Source organism: Bufo gargarizans, chromosome 3 (assembly GCF_014858855.1).
Source record: "Bufo gargarizans isolate SCDJY-AF-19 chromosome 3, ASM1485885v1, whole genome shotgun sequence".
Classification (NCBI taxonomy): Eukaryota; Metazoa; Chordata; class Amphibia; order Anura; family Bufonidae; genus Bufo; species Bufo gargarizans.
In genome coordinates, this window is record NC_058082.1 from 26,013,309 (window position 1) to 26,034,140 (window position 20,832).

Below are 20,832 nucleotides of genomic sequence, written 5' to 3' on the forward strand. Positions count from 1 at the left end.
TGTAGAAATAAGTAAATGTAGGAATAAATAAAACTGATGCAGAATAAGTCTCCCTGCATTCTCTCTGCACTCTTCCAGCAGTCTCCCTGCGATCTCCTTGTACTCTCCCTGCAGTCTCCCTACTATCTCCCTCTCCAATATTCTTCTATTAATAATTTTCAGCAACACTGTCCCTAGTGTATGAGCACTTGCCACGTCTCTCCCTATGCTCAGCTCAGCTCAATGGCGGAGACCGCGCAGGATGACGGTTTTATAGGGCTATGACATCACAGGGGAAGGCTATCTGCGGCTTGGCTGGCTGCACGGCATTATTAATGATCTTGCATTCCCAGTCTTGTCTCCTCTACATCTAGATTTGCTTTGTAACACGTGCAGCCACTATTTTAGGAAAACCGGATTCATTACCATGAAGCACAAAGAAATTTGGATTTGTTTAGAATTTTCCTAAACTTGGGACCAAATTCCGCTTCAAATGCTTCTCTTTGCTCAACACTAGTCAGTAGGGATCCGTCAGTGATCTGTAGAATCTCGCAATGCCATATTCAGCTAAATCCAGCGGGCTGATCTCTACTGGAACAGCCTGCTGGATCCGCTGCTGCAGATGTGAACGTACCCTAAGCACAGACACAAAGGTCATAAACTGGCCATACACAATACATAAATGACAGCCGAACCCGCCGAGCTTGGCAGGTTCTACTAAAGATCCAATGGGCCTAGTGACTTTAGTGACCAGATATGAGGCAGAAGAAAGATTGGGCATGTTGGATTGTTTAAAGGTATTTTGCCAGATTTTTTTTAATTACCGTATGTTCTATCCTTAGGATAGGTCTTCAATATCTGATCGGTTGGGGTTCATCTCTGTTACCTCCACCAATCAGCTCTTTTTCAGTAGCGACACAGCTCCTTCCACTGCAAACAAAGCTACTGAAAAACAGCTGATCAACGGGAATGCTGGGCTTTTGACACCCGACGATCAGATATTGATGACCTATACTAAGGATAGGCCATCAGTATAATAGTCCTGGAAAACCCCTTTAACCAGAACGCTGCTCTGTGCTGAAGAAGCCCAACAGGCCAAAGAAGATATGTCCATCTAAGGCCCCTTTCACACGGGCGAGTATTCCGCGCGGATGCGATGCGTGAGTTGAACGCATTGCACCCGCATTGAATCCGGACCCATTCATTTCTATGCGGCTGTGCACATGAGCGGTGATTTTCACGCATCACTTGTGCGTTGCGTGAAAATCGCAGCATGCTCCTCTTTGTGCGTTTTTCACGTAATGCAGGCCCCATAGAAATGAATGGGGTTGCGTGAAAATCGCAAGCATCCGCAAGCAAGTGCGCATGCGGTGCAATTTTAACGCACGGTTGCTAGGAGACGATTGGGATGGAGACCCGATCATTATTATTTTCCCTTATAACATGGTTATAAGGGAAAATAATAGCATTCTGAATACAGAATGCATAGTAAAATAGCGCTGGAGGGGTTAAAAAAAATAAAAAATAATTAAACTCGCCTTAATACACTTGATCGCGCAGCCGGCTTCTCTTCTGTCTTCTTCTTTGCTGTGTGGAGGAACAGGACCTGTGGTGACGTCACTCCGGTCATCACATGATCCATCACCATGGTAAAAGATCATGTGATGACCGGAGTGACGTCACCACAGGTCCTTTTCCTGCACACAGCAAAGAAGAAGACAGAAGAGAAGCCGGGCTGCGCGATCAAGTGTATTAAGGTGAGTTAAATTATTTTTTAATTTTTTTTAACCCCTCCAGCGCTATTGTACTATGCATTCTGTATTCAGAATGCTATTATTTTCCCTTATAACCATGTTATAAGGGAAAATAATACAATCTACAGAACACCGATCCCAAGCCCAAACTTCTGTGAAGAAGTTCGGGTTTGGGAACCAAACATGCCGATTTTTCTCACGCGCGTGCAAAACGCATTACAATGTTTTGCACTCGCGCGGAAAAATTGTGCATGTTCCCGCAACGCACCCGCACCTTTTCCCGCAACGCACCCGCACCTTTTCCCGCAACGCCCGTCTGAAAGAGGCAGAAGGCTATGTTTGCAACTGTTTTGGAGGCTCCGTTCAGAGCGTCCATCTCAGGCTTTGTCATATCTGCCAGAACATAGCGCAGCATTCCGTGCTAATTATTTTCTGGTAACATGGCTGAACCTGAGTTAACTGTATAAATCTATATGCAGTGAGCTCCCCCTAGTGTTTGCTACAGGCAGGCAGAATCTTATCCTTATGACTGTGAAGGACACCAAGGGATATAGAGCAGAAAAGCTTTGGGAGGAGGAGGCTTTGGAAGACTCAAACCAGTTTTTCTATCTCTTATCACATCACCTTACACACATAAAACGGGAAATTAACAGTATAATAAATAATTTAGTATATCCAGCCAGGTTTTTCTTTTTTATTACGGGGTCACTTTAAAAAGTAAGAGTGGTTTGTGAGTTCATTGTGAAACTTTTCTTCCGGACAGGGTTTACTTTAATCCCTTCTGATGAATGGACCTTTTGTGATTAGTTATAATGTTACCTGTCGGTGCCTACTTTAATCCTGGTAATCCTCTGCCAACAAAACATTAGCGCTGCCCAAATTTCCATTGTTCTGAGGTCAAATACATCCGTACAGGACATGCAGCATCCACTTTTAATTGCATTCTAATCATTGCACACACAGGACATGTCATGAATAAGATCTTGTAGACTAGCTGTGATTTAGCCCCTAGTGACAAGTGATTGTCTCTAAAGTCACCTCCAAATGGGGAGGTCTTCTGCTGGAAATGGGACCCATTGTTGTGTCAGAGGGACCTTTGGTGGGTCAGACGACCTTCCTTCTAACGTGGGTTGGTCTTCTGATTGGGCTTTAGGACCTCCAATTTTTTCATCTGTCTCTGAGAAGAACCATAAATTGATCTTATATCACTTACTCCTGTAGCCCCTCAGCTTGTTCTCTTCACTGATCGTTTTTTTTTACCTGAAGGCAATTCAAATGGCATCCCAGGTGCTGTGGTGCCAGCTGGCCGCCACTCGGAAACTCTATACCTCACTTGTGTTGTAGTGTAGACTTCCTCTTAGCTTTCACGCTGACAGATGTCCTAATCCCCATGCCTTGCCTGACACCACAGACATTCAGGTCTGCCAAGCCTCATTCATACCTAGCAAATCTCGGGCATCTCCACACATGTACAATTATAGTCCCTTAAAAACTGATTTTCACCCAAAGGTGAAGGGGTATTCCAGGATCGTTATACTGATGGGCTACTCTTAGGCCACTGATAAGTCAATTGTGGGAGTCTAATTAAAGCTGCCTCCACTGATCATCTGAAGGGCTGCGTCCCTGTCATTGTATACCCAAGGACAGCACTATACGTTTGGTAGGGGCTGTGTCTGGTACTGAAGTTTAGTCCTGTTCACAGGAATGGGACTGAATGCTGTGACCTGCCGCACCAGGCACAATGGGGCTGTGAAGGGGATACAGCGCTAACTGGAGCACCATGTCCCTTTATTAAGCTGATTTTTACAATCAGACAAAGATCAAATTTTGATTGCCTATCCTAAAAATAGTTTGTCTTGGAAAACCCCTTTACAGGAACAGGACTACAAGAAGTGCAGCCATATTGGCTGTCACTTGGCAATTAAAGGGAGACAAAACTTTTTTAAAAAGCTTGCATAATGGCTGTGCTTCTTTGTACAATTATAACTATGAAGGGACAGGTCTTTTTTAGACTCCCCTAATGCCTTTTTCAGCCATATTCCTGTTTCAGCTGCACAGCTAGATGCACTTCTCTCACAACCAGGGGGTGTCTCCCTTCTGTGGAATCTGTCAGCACTGTACTGCTGTGACGTCTTTTCCCATCCTCTGTCCTTGTTTTTTCAGCTCTGGAGCTCACAGAACAGATAAGTAGGGTGAAATCACACCTACAGACACACATGACGCTCCTATAATCTTCAGAAGCAGTGTAGAAGCAGTTTCTTTATCAGGCTGAGGACCTCAGCTAGCTCTGACATGCCCCCTACTTCCTCTCAACTGTCTTCTGTGTCTCTATTACCAGGGGCGAATCTTGCCTGACAACAGGCAGTGGACTGCAACTTAGGTGAAAGTGCAACCCGTAAGGGCCAGGTGGATGAAGGCATATTTTTTAAATGAAGTGATTTAGTAATTTGCTAGTTACACCATTCTTTATCAAATGAAAATTGTGTGAAAGTACACTGACTTAAAAATAAATAAATCCCAGTACTTTCTTCTTTGATGTCCTCCTTTCCTTTGATCCTATTCTATCTCATATTACAACTGAAAAAGAGAAATATATCAAGAAATCAGTGTGTCTTATGAGCTTGGTGATGTCCTCCCTCCTCCTCCTCCTCACTGTCCTGTGCCTGGCTGTGAGACAACAGGGTGCAGCAGCAGCCCCTTCCTCTGCTCTGCCTGCAGTAGGACACAAATATTGTGAGACCATGCTTCCTTGCCCAACCCCAGTTCCTCAGTGGTTAACCAACCAAACAAAAAATAGATATCATTTTTTTTAATAAATTGAAGCTTCGACCCTAATGAAAATCACAACTTCTCTTCCCAGGATCTCAGTGGCGCAAGAAAATAGTGAATACTAATGCCTCTTTCACACGGGCATTGCGGGAAAAGGTGCGGGTGCGTTGCGGGAACATGCATGATTTTTCCGCGCGAGTGCAAAACATTGTAATGCGTTTTGCACATGCGTGAGAAAAATCGGCATGTTTGGTACCCAAACCCAAACTTCTGGATCGGTGTTCTGTAGATTGTATTATTTTCCCTTATAAGGGAAAATAATAGCATTCTGAATACAGAATGCATAGTACAATAGCGCTGGAGGGGTTAAAAATAAGATAAATAAAAATTTAACTCACCTTAATCCACTTGATCGCGCAGCCGGCATCTCTTCTGTCTGTCTTCTTTGCTGTGTGCAGGAAAAGGACCTGTGGTGACGTCACTCCGGTCATCACATGGTCCGTCACATGATCTTTTACCATGGTGATGGATAATGTGATGACCGGAGTGACGTCACCACAGGTCTTTTTCCTGCACACAGCAAATAAGAAGACAGAAGAGATGCCGGCTGCGCTATCAAGTGGTTAAGGTGAGTTACATTTTTTTATTTTTTTAACCCCAGCCCTATTGTACTATGCATTCTGTATTCAGAATGCTATTATTTTCCCTTATAACTATGTTATAAGGGAAAATAATAATAATGATCGGGTCTCCATCCCGATCGTCTCCTAGCAACCGTGCGTGAAAATTTGCACCGCATCCGCACTTGCTTGTGGATGCTTGCAATTTTCACGCAGCCCCATTAACTTCTATGGGGCCTGAGTTGCGTGAAAAACGCACAAAATAGAGCTTCCTGCGATTTTCACGCAACGCACAAGTGATGCGTGAAAATCACCGCTCATGTGAACAGCCCCATAGAAATGAATGGGTCCTGATACAGTGCAGGTGCAATGCGTTCAACTCACGCATTGCACCCGCGCGGAATACTCGCCTGTGTGAAAGGGCCTAAGATTTGTCAAATATGGGAGATCATCATTAACACATCTCCTAGGTGGCAGGTGCATTGATAGTTGAGGATTTGTTGACAAGAGACATCAGAAAAATTGGTAATTGAGATATTGCCAGGACTTCCTGCTGGGAGAGAGGCAGAGAGAGCTGCTCCATTCATTCCTTCAAGCATTATGTGGTTGGTTAGACACAAAAAAAACACTGTGAACATGAATATTTGTTTAAATAAGTATTATTTTATTTTATTACAAAAAAAAGCTTTTATTATAAAAATATATTCCAAAGAGGTTTGGGGAAGACAAGGGGAAGAGGATGTGCACAATAGTAAGTGGAAGCTCCAAACCGCCGATAAGGTTTATACAGAAGCAAACACGGCTCACCACAGCACAGAGATCAGCCCACCACTGCGGGCAGCAGGAAATGATTGCATAACACAAAAAGGAGAAATCGCATCAACACGTTGCAGTAGAACAATTGCATATATCTAGCATACATTTCAGCAATACGTTTGGCTTGAGAGGATGACCGCAACAAATCTGCCTCCCCCCCCAACCCATGTAAGCAGCTCTTCATGCTTGCAGGATCTATAAAAAGTCTTCGTAGCTAACACTCGAGATGGGTGAATTTTTGCAGTACTTTATTATTCCTGCCACTAGGATACATTAGGGCAAATAATAAATAAAAATAATATATTTAATTTGGTAACACTGGAACACCCCTTAAAAGGGTTATCCAAGAGTCAGACAGACCTCCCAGAGTGGAGGTCTGTCCCAACCCTCGGTGGAGATCATACTTACCTGTTCCCCGCCACTGGGTGTGGTGTCTGAAGCTCCTGGGCCGGCTCTTCCTCTCCTAAGCTCCCTGAAATCAACATATGTCAACGTGGGTAGGGGGAACATGACGGCTAAAGCCAATCAGAATCGCCAACTGGTCATGTGACGCAAGGGGAGCAGGTCACTGCTGTAGCCTGTGATTGGCTGCAGTGGTCACGTGTTCACCTGTCGATAGATGTTGATTTCAGCGCGACAGGGAGAGAAGAGCCAGCTCGGGAGCGTTAGACACCAATCCCAGCAGCAGGGAACCAGGTAAGTATGTTCTCCACTGCGGGTCGCCCATGCTGGAAGGTCTATCTGACTCTTGGTTAACCTTTTTAAATATTTCCTAATTTTAGGTGAAACCGCTACAGGTAGCTTTTAAAAAGCAAATCCCCCAAATGGTATAATGTGGAAACAATCAGCAATAAAACATACACATCTCCACTAAATGAAAATTTTTAAAGGCTGGCCAGGTGGCAACTTGACCCACCAAGGTTCATGTTCTCCTTCACTGTCATATTTGGAAACCACCACCCTCTTGATTTAAAGTGATAGTTCATTCATTTTTTTTTATATTTTTTTTACAAGGGATCCACATAGGTCACTTTACATACATTTGTCCTCCATTTGCCATAAACATTTCCTAAATATTTATTTTATTTTAGGGGTATTAGTCCCTTTCCAATCCTACCAGGGGCAGCAACCACCGCTGCACACTTCTGAGATGGCAGCATAAGTTGTCAAAACCCCACACCCCAGTCAGTACTCCGCCTGCCGATTCAGGAACATCCTGAACAATGACATCAGTGAAATGTAATGGGCAACGACCAAAAACTCCCAACAAGGCCTATACCGACATTAACTCCTCTCAATATACCGCTGTTGTGCAAGTCCGAATGACAGTAGTCATCACGGATGATGGGATTCATGCACACTAGAAATACCTTCGGTCTTGGAACTAACCCCCTTAGTGCTGCAAATTAAAGAAGTTTTACAAAAATGATATTGCCCCAGTGCAGCTGATATATATAATAATGTATATTGTACACAAGGATATGCTGTCTCCATAGAAAGCACCTAAAGTCCAAGGTGGCTTCAAGGATCTTACACGACAAGCAATTGGGCCGTGAAGCGGGTGTCCTGGACCCTGATATCTACATGCACAGTCAATGGTTTTGTTCATTATTGAACATCTGTCTTGTACAATAAAGTTTTGTTGTCGTCATGGCTGTTGCCTAGCAACAGGCGGCCATTACACATTTACATTTAAAAATACACCTCTTTTCTGACCTTTACAGCTCTGGAAAAAACATGATTCCAATAAAAATATAAAAAGCTTCCAAAACCAGGAGCCCTGGTCGTGCTGACACATGGTTCTCAATCATACTAGACGACTTCTGAAAGCTGACATCAGGGAGATAGGAGGCTGCGGTGTGTGAAGCGGGGCACGTATTTTTCGCCACTGACACGCCCTCTTTTTCAGGCCCCACCCCCTCATTGCACTTTTGGGAGTTGGGACTGCATCTAATAGCGCAGAATCCCAGCACCAGATTCAGTTACAGTACATGGAGGGCAGCCCTCGGTGCCCAGGAGTATTGACAACTCTTCCAGGGGTTGCGGGAGGTCTCTCATTTATTGTAATAGCTTCCCGGGCGTCCTGGGAGAGTTGGCAAGTATGTTCTCAATATGGCTGCCATTAGGATATGTTACACATGGGGGTTTGCACAAGAGTAACTTGAAGCTTCTAGGACCCTGTGCAAAATCTGTAAGAGGGCACCCACACTACAATGTGCCATTTATAATACGGGTGACTTCTCCCGTGTCACAGTGGCCTCTGCACCCTATTAGCTACATGCCTTGGGAGAAAAAAAGCAATGTGGCCATTGCATTGTGTGACTGGCAGATCAATATGGAAAAAGTTTCAAAAAACCGTAGCACTCCAATCTTCAATCCAATCATATATTTATTAGCACTGAACAGAAGCAACGTTTCGACTCAATATACGAGTGGATTGAAGATTGGAGTGCTACGTTTTTTCTAACTTTTTCGGTAATTGAGGGGTCCCTTGGGCCAGGGCATGACACCGCGATCACCGCCACCAAATAACGGACTAACATACGTCAGTAAGTGGTGCTGTCCTTTCTCTATGCTTTCAATTGGCAGATCAATATGTTCCTCTACATGGGTCACTAGGACACAGGCCCAGTGTGGTTGGATACAGTAGATTGTCACTCGCCACTATATATATGTATAATGTTCTCATTAAACATGCATCTCTGAAAGGATGCCATGTATGGTCACTGTCTAATGGGTTACCATTTACCATGACAGTCACATGATAAGAGTCTTTCCCATGTTGGGTGAGAGCGGCAAAAAGTCTGACCATGGAAAACATTGAAGTTGATTAGTTGTCTTATTAACCGACATTTTTACTAAAACGTTGTAAAATGTCATCATGTATAACTGCCAACATATCTTGGTTGGGTAACTTCGTAAATACATTACATTACTTATCCTGTACTGATTCTGAGTTTTACATCAAGACACGGAGGCTCCTATTGCTATCTCTTTCTTTACTGTTCCACCAATAGCAGCAAAGAAAATTTACATACTGAACATTGTAACCATGACAACCGTAGTCCCACCCCCAGACAGCCCCTATAACAGGCAACTCCTCCTCTGGGTCTTCCTCTTTCTTTGCGGCTGCCACCAGATAAGTGCTGCAAATTTTACCTTGTGTGCTTTTGCATCGTTTCGTATTGGTTTAATCCTATTATTGGTTTTATTTCATGTGTTTTCTCCTAGTTATAGTCCCTCTGCATTTGTAGTGGGTTTTGTTTGCACCTGTTTCTCTGGGCTTCAGCCCTTATGGTTTATATGGGGGGTTTATTTTACCCAGTTTGCTCATTGTGGGGGTTCTTCCCCTCTCTGTCTTTTTGTGGTTCCCTATTGTTTTCCCTTGTTAGCGCCGTCGCGCTTCTTTCCCCACCCCGCCGGGTTATTGTCTCTTTTTCCCCTTTTCCCCCCTCTGTTTTGTTTACCTTTCTTGTGATCTCGCCGGGGATCCTTGCGCTTCCCGCGGCCGGATCTTCTTTCGCGCGCAGCCGGTCTATCGCGTAGTCTCGCGAGATCCCGGCGGCCATCTTGGTCCTCTATTATTTTTGCGGGATTTCGGCGGCCATCTTAGTCCCCGCCTGGTTTCCGTCCGGATCGGTCACATCTCTCTGCGCTCCCTCTGCCGCATCGCGCCTGTGTGATTAACCCTTGCGCTCTAGATAGGTATTTTGGCCCATATTAGACCTTTATTATCCCGGTCCTCGCGTGACTTTTTGTCCCACGATGTCCACTACCGATTTACCCTCCAGCCAGGCCTGCCCAGCGCCTGCTGAGGAGATGGAGGTTGAGAGGGATGACCCTCGTACTCTGGCAATTCAGCAATCGGTCTCTAGTGCCATATTATCCGCTATGGGATCCATGTCCACTATGCTGGCTACAACCATTTCACAGGCCCTGGCTGCACCCCCCCCTAGGGAGTCCCTGCAGCCTACCCCTGCTATAGTGACGCCGTCTGATGCCATTGATGCTCCTGTTTCACAGGATGATAGAATTGGTGTGCGTGCGGCCACCCATGAGAGCGTGCAACGTTCACGCAAGAGAGCCTTACCGCGCCAGGCAGAAAAGGAGCGCACATGGAAATGTGCCAGAGCACAACCAGGTGCCGATCCTGATTCGGATCCAGGCTCAGACTTAGAGGCGTTGGAGGATCTGGATTACCCCTCTGATGAGGAAACCCAGGATCAGACTCCCACTGCTAGGGGCCCAGTCCCTTCCACTTCCTTTGCGGTCGGCTCTGCTCCTCCAGCGGTCGATTTGACGTCTGCATTGGCGGACCCTTCCGGCGAACTTATGTTCGACCCTGATACACTCCATCACCCTAGGTCGGCGGAATGGCTCCCATCTGACCATGTGGGTAAATACCTGGAAGCTCGGGTTCGCCACCCGTTAAGTAAGGATGCTCGCAACAAGCTCCGTGCTGAATGCCCTAGGCCCCTGGTCCCTAATAAGGTCTGCGATACCCCTGTGGTCGACCCCAAGATGACCCAGTTTTTGGCCAAAACGGGCTGGAACCCACGTAAAGGGTTAGACTCCGCCTTGAGGAGCTGCCAGGACAAGCTCCTGGATGTGTTTGGGCCCCTCACAAAGTTACTAGAATTGGCAGAAGCTGCCAGAGCAGATGGCTCAAGTATTGATCCCGAGGAGCTTCGGGTTGGGCTCAAAGAGCGATTTGTGTCGCTGGTAATGCCAACACGTCCCTATCTATTGAACGGCGTAAGGCCATTCTCTTTAAGATTGACCCTAAGCTGGCTAATCTTGCCCTGACCGAGGCAGGTAAGGAGGCACAGGGACTGCTGTTCGGCGACTCCTTTATTAAGGACCTCGGCCGTTATGTTGGCGCATTCACTGCATTAGATAAGGCCCAGTCCTCTATGCGCAGAGTGTTTCAGGGACGGGTCTCCAACAGGGCCGGCAGTACCAGGGGCCGCCTGTCCGGCCGATCTACCTTCCACGCTCGTGGCGTGGGCCGAGGCTCCTTTCACCAAAGACCTCCTTTCCAGGATCAGAGGGGCTCCTCGACTTTCTTCCCGGCCAGAGGCGGCAATTGGCGTTCCAGGTCCTTCCGTGGGAACCCCAACTCAAGACGACCTTTCGGTAAGTCTTCCCTTAGCGGGGGTTTCTTCTCCCCTTTACATAGGGGGCAGACTCCGACATTTTTTCCGTGCTTGGTCGGAGATTACTTCAGACCCGTGGATATTGTCCACCGTCAGGGGTTTCCTGATCGAACTAGTAGACTCCCCTTTCCGGCTCCCCCCTCCCTCCCCTTTTCTGCTTTCCAGGCCGGATCGCTCCCTGGTGGATATAGAACTGAGGTCACTTTTCCAAAAAGGTGCGATAGAACGGGCTCCCCCATCCCCTGGGAGAGTCGTCAGCAATATCTTTCTGGTCCAAAAGAAGGGCGGACAAATGCGCCCAGTGATAAATCTTCGGTCGCTGAACTCCATAGTGCGCTATCGCCACTTCAAGATGGAGGGGATTCACCTTCTCAGGGATCTGCTCCTTCCGAGGGATTGGATGGTGAAATTGGACCTAAAGGACGCTTACCTGACGGTTCCCATCGATCCTTCGTCCAGGGACCTTCTCTGTTTTCTATGGGGGGGGGGGGGGAGACGTGGCGCTTCACTTGCCTCCCATTCGGTCTGTCCTCGGCTCCCTGGTGCTTCACCAAACTAATGCGACCAGCCATGGCCTGGCTCCGCAGTCGGGGTGTTCGTCTAATCATATATCTGGACGACATCCTTATCATGCATCATTCCAGGTCAACCTTGCTGGACCATCTACGCTGGACATCGGATCTGCTGTCACGCCTCGGTTTTCTTCTGAATCGGGAGAAGTCGTGCTTGACCCCTCTGCAGAGGATGGATTTTCTGGGATTCACGGTGGACTCTGTGTCCGAGTCCCTCAGCCTCCCTTCAGCCAAACTGCGAGCCATTCGGAAGGAATTGAGGCACGCCCTGTCGTCCCCTCAGTTAACCTTACGCCACCTGGCCCGCATCATCGGCCTGCTGGCCTCATCCATCCAGGCAGTGTTTCCGGCCCAGTTGCACTATCGTGCCCTTCAGCGACTCAAGATTGCGCACCTCCGCTCCGGTGCGGCCTTTGCGGACGCAGTGACGCTGGATTCGGAAGCCAGGGAGGAGCTTCATTGGTGGATCACCAACTTGGAGGCGTGGAATGGCAAGGCGATCTTCGGTCTCCAGCCAGAGTTTACGGTGGAGTCGGATGCGAGCCTGCAGGGCTGGGGCGCCCACTGCAATGGCGTTTCCACGGGCGGTCGCTGGACATCGGAGGAATCGAGATTGCACATCAATGCGTTGGAACTGTTGGCGGGGTCTTTTGCCATTCAGAGTTTCACCAACGGGATGGCTCATGCTTGCATTATTTTGCGTATGGACAACGTTTCGGCGGTCCGCTACGTCAACCGCTTGGGTGGTACCCGGTCGGCGACGCTGGCTCGTCTTGCGAAGGAGTTTTGGTCCTACTGCCTCTCCAAGGACATTGTGGTCCAGGCGGAATACCTTCCCGGTCTCCACAACACTCGGGCGGATCAGAGTTCACGTTGTTTCATGGACGGCAGCGATTGGAGGTTGGCCCCGAGGATATTTTCCGCGATCTCAGACGTCTGGGGCCCCTTTGCGGTGGATCTGTTTGCTTCGAGGCTCAACGCCCAGCTCCCTCGGTTCTTCAGCTGGCGCCCGGATCTGGGGGCGGAAGCGGTGGATGCCTTTCTGCAGGATTGGTCGAGATCACTTCTGTATGCGTTTCCCCCGTTCGCGATGATTCCGAGAATGCTCCTACAGGTTCGCCGCCAGATGGCCGAATTGGTGGTGGTGGTGGTCCCCTTTTGGGGGACTCAGAGTTGGTTCCCGGCTCTCTTGGTGGACGTACCATTTCTTCTCCCGGACCTCGCGGATCTTCTTTGCGACCCCAGGGGGTTGTGCCACCCCCTTCTGCTGGACGGGACTCTTCAGCTGCTGGCGTGTCGGGTCTCCGGATCCCTGGAGAGGTCGAGGGCATTTCGGACTCAGCTAGACGACTCCTGGACAATGCATGGGCTCCCGGCACCAGAAAATCTTATCGGGCAGCTTGGGGATCTTGGTCTAGTTGGTGCATGGCACGGGACTTGGATCCCATTTCGGCACCTGTGAGTGATCTTTTGCAATTTCTTACCTCTTTGTTTGAGGCCGGTAAGGCTTATAGGACGATCAATCTTTTTCGTTCGGCCATTTCCTCTACTCACCAGGGGTTCGAGGGTACCCCTGCGGGCCAACACCCCTTGGTTTGCCGCCTCCTGCGTGGCTCTCGCCTTACTCGCCCTCCGCGCCCTCGGTTTACTACCACTTGGGACGTCTCTTTGGTCTTGTCGTTTTTGGCGGCTTGGCCCGACAATTCGGATCTTTCTTTGCGTCAGTTGTCTGCTAAGTTGCTAGTGCTCTTCTGTCTTATTTCTTGTAAGCGGGTGTCGGATGTGCGGGCGTTGGATCACGACGCCAGGTCCTTCACGCCTGAGGGGGTCTCCTTTAATATCTCGAGACGCACCAAGACCCATATCACGACTGTGTCTTATCCTTGTTTCCCGTCCTCTCCGGCTCTTTGTCCCGTGGCTTGTTTGCGGGAAGACGAATCTAGGACTAGGGCCTACCGCTCTCCTGCGGTCCCACAGCTTTTCCTCTCTATTCGTCATCCCTTCGGTCCGGTATCTAGTCCGACTTTGGCTCGTTGGATGAAGTGGGTTATGTCCCTTGCGGGGATCGATACTTCTGTTTTTACGCCGCATTCGGCCAGGGGCGCATCTGCCACCTCTTTGGCTATTTCAGGGGCTCGTATGGAGGATATCTTACGTCTGGCGGACTGGTCTAGGGTCACGACCTTCAGGGAGTATTATTTTCGCCCTCCTCCTCATTTGTTCGCTTCCGTGATTGCGCAGCTTTGAACTAGCAATAGGAGCCTCCGTGTCTTGATGTAAAACTTATTGATTTTCCTAGTCTACGACGTAAAGTCATAGTTTTATTAAAGACACGGAGGCGAGTATTGCCCGCCCTGTGTTGCCTGCCCAGGTGTTGTTTTCTCTATTTTTCGGAGGAGGTGTGGTTTGCTGTTTTCCATTCCGGCTCTTATTTTTATTATGCTTATTTATTGCTATTATTATTATTGTTATTATTATTATTAATGATAATGTTATTCATTGTCATATTTGTTTATTGGTCTCTTGACGGTTTCTCTGCCATTTTCGGGCTGCCGCCTTGTGGGTCTGGCCTGTTATTTACACTTGCCATATTCTTTGTTTCTTCTAGGTTGAGCGACCGCTGAAGTTTGGGATCTACGTCCTTCTGTTTTCTCCTCAGGAGTGTTAGCCCGGTTGGCTTCGTTTGTGGAGTTCGCTTGGAGCGGTGCGGTTTCGCTTCCAGTTCCGGTTTCTTGTTGGGCGGTTCCGGTTGATGTCCGATGTTGGTGTCAGGTCCAAAGAAAGAGGAAGACCCAGAGGAGGAGTTGCCTGTTATAGGGGCTGTCTGGTGGTGGGACTACGGTTGTCATGGTTACAATGTTCAGTATGTAAATTTTCTTTGCTGCTATTGGTGGAACAGTAAAGAAAGAGATAGCAATACTCGCCTCCGTGTCTTTAATAAAACTATGACTTTACGTCGTAGACTAGGAAAATCAATAAGTTACATCCTGTATTATACTCCAGAGCTGCACTCACTATTCTGCTGGTGCCGTCACTGTGTACATACATTACATTACTTATCCTGTACTGATCCTGAGTTACATCCTGTATTATACCCCAGAGCTGCACTCACTATTCTGCTGGGGCAGTCATTGTGTACATACATTACTTATCCTGTACTGATCCCAAGTTACATCCTGTATTATACTCCAGAGCTGCACTCACTATTCTGCTGGGGCAGTCATTGTGTACATACATTACATTACTTATCCTGTACTTATCCTGAGTTACATCTGTATTATACTGCAGAGCTGCACTCACTATTCTGCTGGTGGAGTCACTGTGTACATACATTACATTACTTATCCTGTACTGATCCTGAGTTACATCCTGTATTATACCCCAGAGCTGCACTCACTATTCTACTGGGGGAGTCACTGTTTACATACATTACATTACTTATCCTGTACTGATCCTTAGTTACATTCTGTATTATACTCCAGAGCTGCACTCAATAGTCTGCTGGTGCAGTTACTGTGTAATCCATTACTTGAATAACAGACTATATCAGGGATCAGCAACCTCTGGCACTCCAGCTGTAATAAAACTACAACTCCCAGCATGCAAACTTATTTGGCCACTCTCAGATCTCCCATAGAAGTGAGTGGATCATGCTGGGAGTTGTAGTTTCACCCAACTTGGATTGCCAGAGGTTGCTGACCCCAAGCCTATATTATACTCCAGAGCTGCACTCACTATTCTGCTGGTGGAGTCACTGTGTACATACTGTACATCACATTACTTATCCAGTACTGATCCTGAGTTATATCCTGTAATATATTCCAGAGCTGCACTCACTATTCTGCTGGTGATGTCACTATGTACATACATTACATTGTCCTGAGATAAAGTCTGTATTAAACTCCGGAGTTGCACCGAAAATTCTGCTGGTTGACACAGGCTACAAGTTTGTTGTCAGAAGCATTCAAGCTGAGCTCTTGTAATGTACAGGGCAGGGATTAGCAACCTTCGGCACTCCAGCTGCTGTGAAACTACAACTCACAGTTTGCACATTTTGGTTGTTCTTGTAACTCCCGTAGAAGTAAAAGGAGGATTCTGGGAGTTGTAGTTTCAGAACATCTGGAGTGCCAGAGGTTGCTGATCCCTGGTATAGGGACAATCAGCTGTCTGTATAGTGCAAGCACTGGACAGACATTGATCCAGCAAAGAATGCTGCAAGATTTTCAAGACTCAAGCTTGCAGAATTTTAAATGCAGCTCTGGAGTATAATACAGCTGACGGAATCAGTACAAAAATGGTGATGTAATGCATTTACAAAGTTACTCAACTTTATATGTAGTTTAATTCTATGTGAACTGTAACCTAGTGCCCGAAGTCAGACATAGCCTTTAAGGTTTTTAATGACCTGAAGTCAATTTTGATGGCATACATGTAAACCCGCCCTATTATTACCTTGCCATTGATAATGTCATGATGAAAGAAGAACCACGTCTCTGAATACCAGAATCTGTATACATTTGGACAGGGCTGTTTTATTGTGCTGTGTTCTGGTGAATCAGGTTGTGCACTATGTTTTTGCCTTTTATGTTCTTATCGCATCTTCGTATACAATATAAATTAGGAATTTTAAAAAAGTACAATATGTGCATATTATAAATAATGTGACCTACCACAAGACACATGGAGATATTGCATCGTAGCCACGAACTTTAAGACTTATGACCAAGGTTGCTCATTGGAAACTTGAAATGTTCCTCTTGGTTCCTCATGGTATTATTGGGGAAGAGTGTTAAATACCATGCAATTATCTATATGGTGGGAGAGTCGTTCCATACTCAGTCAAAGAGTCTCCAACATATCAAGAAAATCTTACAGTATCCAAAGGTATTAACAATCTGCAGGAAAAATAACCCAGAGAGGTCCTAGGTATGGATTTTTTTTTCTCAGTTGTCCAAAATATATCTAAAAAATATTATAAGTCCATGTGGTTAAGAAGCCATGGGAAGCAGTTCCGATTCCTAACAAGCCTTCAAATGAGCACCTCCATTGTGCTGTCAGGCTCTGAAAGATCTGTCTTGTGGTTTGGAGTGTTAGATCTATGTTTAGGTTCTAGAGTCTTGCCAAGGACAGGGGAATGTTCTGTAAGACAAAGAGGTATGGCATTAGCTGTGCAGAATTAAAACATCCACCGTTAAAATGAAGACCAAAAACATACCTGACTTCTCCTTGCTGGTGTTGGGGTGACGTAGAAGTGGACTACTGGATGGGGTCATATTTATCCGTCCCCGACCTGGTAATGAAGAGCAGTTTGGCCAGAAGAGGTCTGAGCTCTTGTCTGTCTGGGTGCTGTTGTCTTTACTCCCAGTTTTGGCATGTGAAACAGTCATGGTGGTGGAAGGAGGTGGCGGTGGCAGCATGAATAAAGGTGGTGGAAGTGCTAAAGAAGGTGAAGGGCTTTCACGATTGTCCTTGCCATCTTTACTTTGAAGAAGTCCTGGAAAGAAATACAAACCATGACGCACTGGTAAATACACTGTTTAATGTTTTTGATGGAGGAAAGTTACACCACAGAGACAAAACGGATTTCAATTTGGTTTTTGAGATGAATGTTTTTTAATGTACATATTTTGAAAAATAGGGTATGAAATTGATTTGACTATAATTTTATCATCAATTTTGATGGCAAAAACAGGTCTACTATAGAACCCTGAAGGCTCTCATTGTAAGTGAATACTGCGTAAAGCCCAAACACATTGTAACGGTCTGTGTACACACATGTGCAGCACTATTCTTGGTTTTAAATAAATGGGACCTCAATGGAACGACTATACGATCAGATAATAAATCAAAGGGATTATCTGGGTGTCATCTGGATACATCTTATGATGGTTGTGGCTTTTCTTGTGGACCGAAGGCGTGGCAATGTCAACATAGCCCAACACATTACCTCCCACAGATGCAATGTACCTCCTGGACATTCCTACTAGGCCCCTTCCCTACTCATGACCAATGACTCTTAACATGTTCTCCAAGAAAACCCAAGGCAATCATTTATCTAACTTTCAAAGTTAATCAAAACTTCCTCACGACCTTCTAACAATATCTTGAAAATCTAACACTTTATTGATATTCAAAATAATAAAAAAGCAATATTAAAAAGGTCCTACCTATACTTCCTTTATGATTCTTTTCCTCCTTCTTCTCCTCTGCAGCCTGACTGGTCGTCAGAGAGGTCTGTCGTGAGTGGGATCCAGAGGTTACAGCCGCCACAGCTGCTATAGATGGCACAGAGCGAGCAGGGCGTAAGCTGGAGCTGTCGTTTTTGCCCTGGTCTTTTCGAGAACGTTGATGGAGAACTTTTATCATGGCATCTTGCTCTATAATTTTGGCATGAAGATTCTTTATCCTGATGGTACAAATAATATTATGTACTGCTGAAGTTAGAAGAACAAAATATGTGCAATGTCTACAACTTGCCCGGTCATGACCTTCTTGAGACTGCACTAGTCCCTTGGACAAAATTGACTTTGGGTTTGTGGGAAGGGTGCTGCATACAATGGGTAGTCTGAACAAGCCACATGAAGCTTTTATGGAGGTGCAACCAAAGCAGGTTTGTGACTTTACGCTGGAGTCACCAGTCATAGATCTGCTAATGATATGGATCCAAAATGTCACTCAGATATGAGAGATCAAAGTAATAAAATTAGTAATGTATCATCCAAAGGTAAGCAACATAAATGTATATGTTTGTAAGAACACAGGGACTACATAATGTCTTTCACTGTGATATTGCAGGTGGCTTTAAGGAGTTGTCTACTTTAGAAAACCCCCATTTTCAAGTATTCAATTAGAACTTTAAAGGGGCTGGCCGCCAATCACCAATCTCAGATAGGTGCAGGTCCCAGAGGTAGAACCTGCACCTATCTCTAGAACAGGGTCACCAAGGTAAATGAAGCCGTACTGTGCAAGCGCGGCCACCCTCCATTCACTTCTGTGGGAGTGCCGAAAATAGATGACTTGGCTTTTTCTGGAACTCTCATAGCGGTAAACGGAGAGGTGGCTGCACTTACACTGTGCCCTCTCCATTCAATGTGCTCTCCTTCGCTTTGGGGACCTTGTTATAGAGATCTGGAACCAGAGATGGGACCCCCACTATCCTGGTGATATGCCACCAATGTGTGAGAAGGGGCAACACCTTTAATAGAATTTGTAACCTCCATCAATTAGTCAGAGCAGAAGGCATTTCCAAAATGCATCTTTCTCCCTGAAGGACCTGTCCTGCATTACACAGGTGAATTTCAACAGGCACTATGTAATGCTTTATTTCTCCTGTGGTGGCGCTGCAGAAGATTTGAACACTTGCTGTTTTTTATCACAGCTGGTCAGGTTGTCCCAGCAGCAACTGTGATCAGCTTATTTTCAGGGTGTCCTTGTAACAAAAACTTACGTGTGTTCCATGTCCTGGAATTTTCTGTTGGCCTGCACAATCTCCTCCTCTTCATGCCACATTCGTACATCCAGTGTGTTATCAGTGTAGCTTCCATTCCTTGAATGACTCATGATTGTTGAATCTCTATCACAACAAAGCCAGCATTAGTCAGTACAGTTCCGTGTATTGTCCTTACCACACAATTTTTGACACTGGTTTTATAATACTAGTGTCCACAGAACTCACACCTCATTACCTGACAGAAATAACACCTAAGATATTGTCTACAAACGTAAGTGCATACAGACTCTGGAGGACTAATACATGGTCATCCATCTTCAACATCAGATACTCAGGATCCGAATCCCAGCACCCTAGTAGTTCACCAAGACCAGGAACCGAAACAGCACAGTTTCAATGTTAAGTGGCCATGGCTGGTTACTGCAGCACTGTTCATTTTCACTTGAGTATGGCTAGCCTTGAAGGTCCACTTCCTCACCCATCAATCCCCAGAATAGCGGTCTCATGTCCCTATGGGTATACAGTTGTGTTGAAAAGTTTTGAGACCGACAGAAATTTTGGTTTTCACAAAGTTTGCTGATCAGTTTTTATGGTGGCAATTTGCATTAACTCTAGATTGGTATGAAGAGTGACCAGATGAATATCAATTAATTGCAGAGTCATTCCTTGCCATGAAAATTAACTTTATCGCAAAAACCAAATTTCCACTGCTTTTCAGCCCTGCCACAAAATGACCTGCTAACATAATTTCAGTGATCTTCTCATTAGCTCAGGAGAAGAGGGCAATGCAGCTGATTGAATTAGAAGAGCAGGCTGGTGGCTTTAAAAGAATCATTTTTTTCATCTGTTCATCACGGTTACCTCTAAGGAAACATGTGCAGTCATCATTACTTTGCATCAAAAGTGCCTCACAGTCAAGGACATTGCTGCTTGTAAGATTGCACCTAAATCAACCATTTATTGGATCATCAAGAACTTCAAGGCAAGAAGTTCAGTTGATGTCGAGAAGGCTTTGGGGGCACCCAAGAAAATCCAGCAAGTGCCAGGACCACCTCAAATAGGATTCAGCTACAGGATTGGGTCACCATCAGTACTCAGCTTGCTTAGGAACAGCAGCAGGCAGGTGTGAGCACATCTACACGCACAGTGAGGTGAAGGCTTTTGGAGGATGGCCTGATGTCAAGAGGAGCAGCAAGAAGCCAATTCTCTCCAAGAAAAACATCAAGGACAGTACAGGCATGGGACTGCAGAGGATTGGGATAAAGTTATTTTCTCTGATGAAGTCCTCTTCAAACTGTTTGGGACATCTGGAAAAATGATTGTCTGGAGAAGAAAAGGTGAGCGTTACCATGAGTACTGTGTCATGCCAACAGTAAAGCATCCAGAGACCATTCATGAGTGAGGTTGCTTCTCATACAGGGGAGTGGGCTCCTAAGAACACTGCCATGAATAAAGAATGGGATCAAAAGATCCTCCAAGAGCAACTTCTCCCTGTGGACATTTGGTGATGAACAATGGATGATGGAACACCATGGCACATGGCAAAAGTGCTAACTAAGTGGCTCAGTGAACAAATTGTTGAAATTTTGGGTCTTTGGCCAGAAGACTCATCAGATCTCAATCCCATTAAAAACCTGTGGTGAATCCTTAAAAAGCGGGTGGACAAACTAAAACCCAGAAACTGTGATAATCTCCAAGCAGTGATTAGGCAAAAAT

At 46.0% G+C, this 20,832-nt stretch overlaps 1 protein-coding gene and 1 long non-coding RNA gene across 4 annotated transcripts in view; both read right to left on the bottom strand.

Moving 5' to 3' along the window:
• Positions 1-5,765: 5,765 nt before the first annotated feature.
• LOC122932764 lies at positions 5,766-8,961 on the bottom strand. The gene is made up of 2 exons (XR_006388340.1): positions 8,407-8,961; positions 5,766-8,308 (listed from the first exon to the last, which is right to left on the bottom strand). It is a non-coding gene; the product is annotated as an uncharacterized LOC122932764 (long non-coding RNA).
• A 6,455-nt stretch (positions 8,962-15,416) lies between these two features.
• AMOTL1 (angiomotin like 1) overlaps positions 15,417-20,832 on the bottom strand; it is a 105,012-nt gene continuing 99,596 nt past the window's right edge. For all 3 annotated transcript variants that reach the window (XM_044287359.1, XM_044287360.1, XM_044287362.1), the window contains 4 exons: positions 19,114-19,239; positions 17,834-18,072; positions 16,882-17,160; positions 15,417-16,805 (listed from right to left, as the gene is read on the bottom strand). In XM_044287359.1, the coding sequence (XP_044143294.1) occupies positions 16,696-16,805; positions 16,882-17,160; positions 17,834-18,072; positions 19,114-19,239 (754 nt within the window). In that variant the 3' untranslated portion in view covers positions 15,417-16,695. The remainder of the gene's footprint in view (positions 16,806-16,881; positions 17,161-17,833; positions 18,073-19,113; positions 19,240-20,832) is intronic.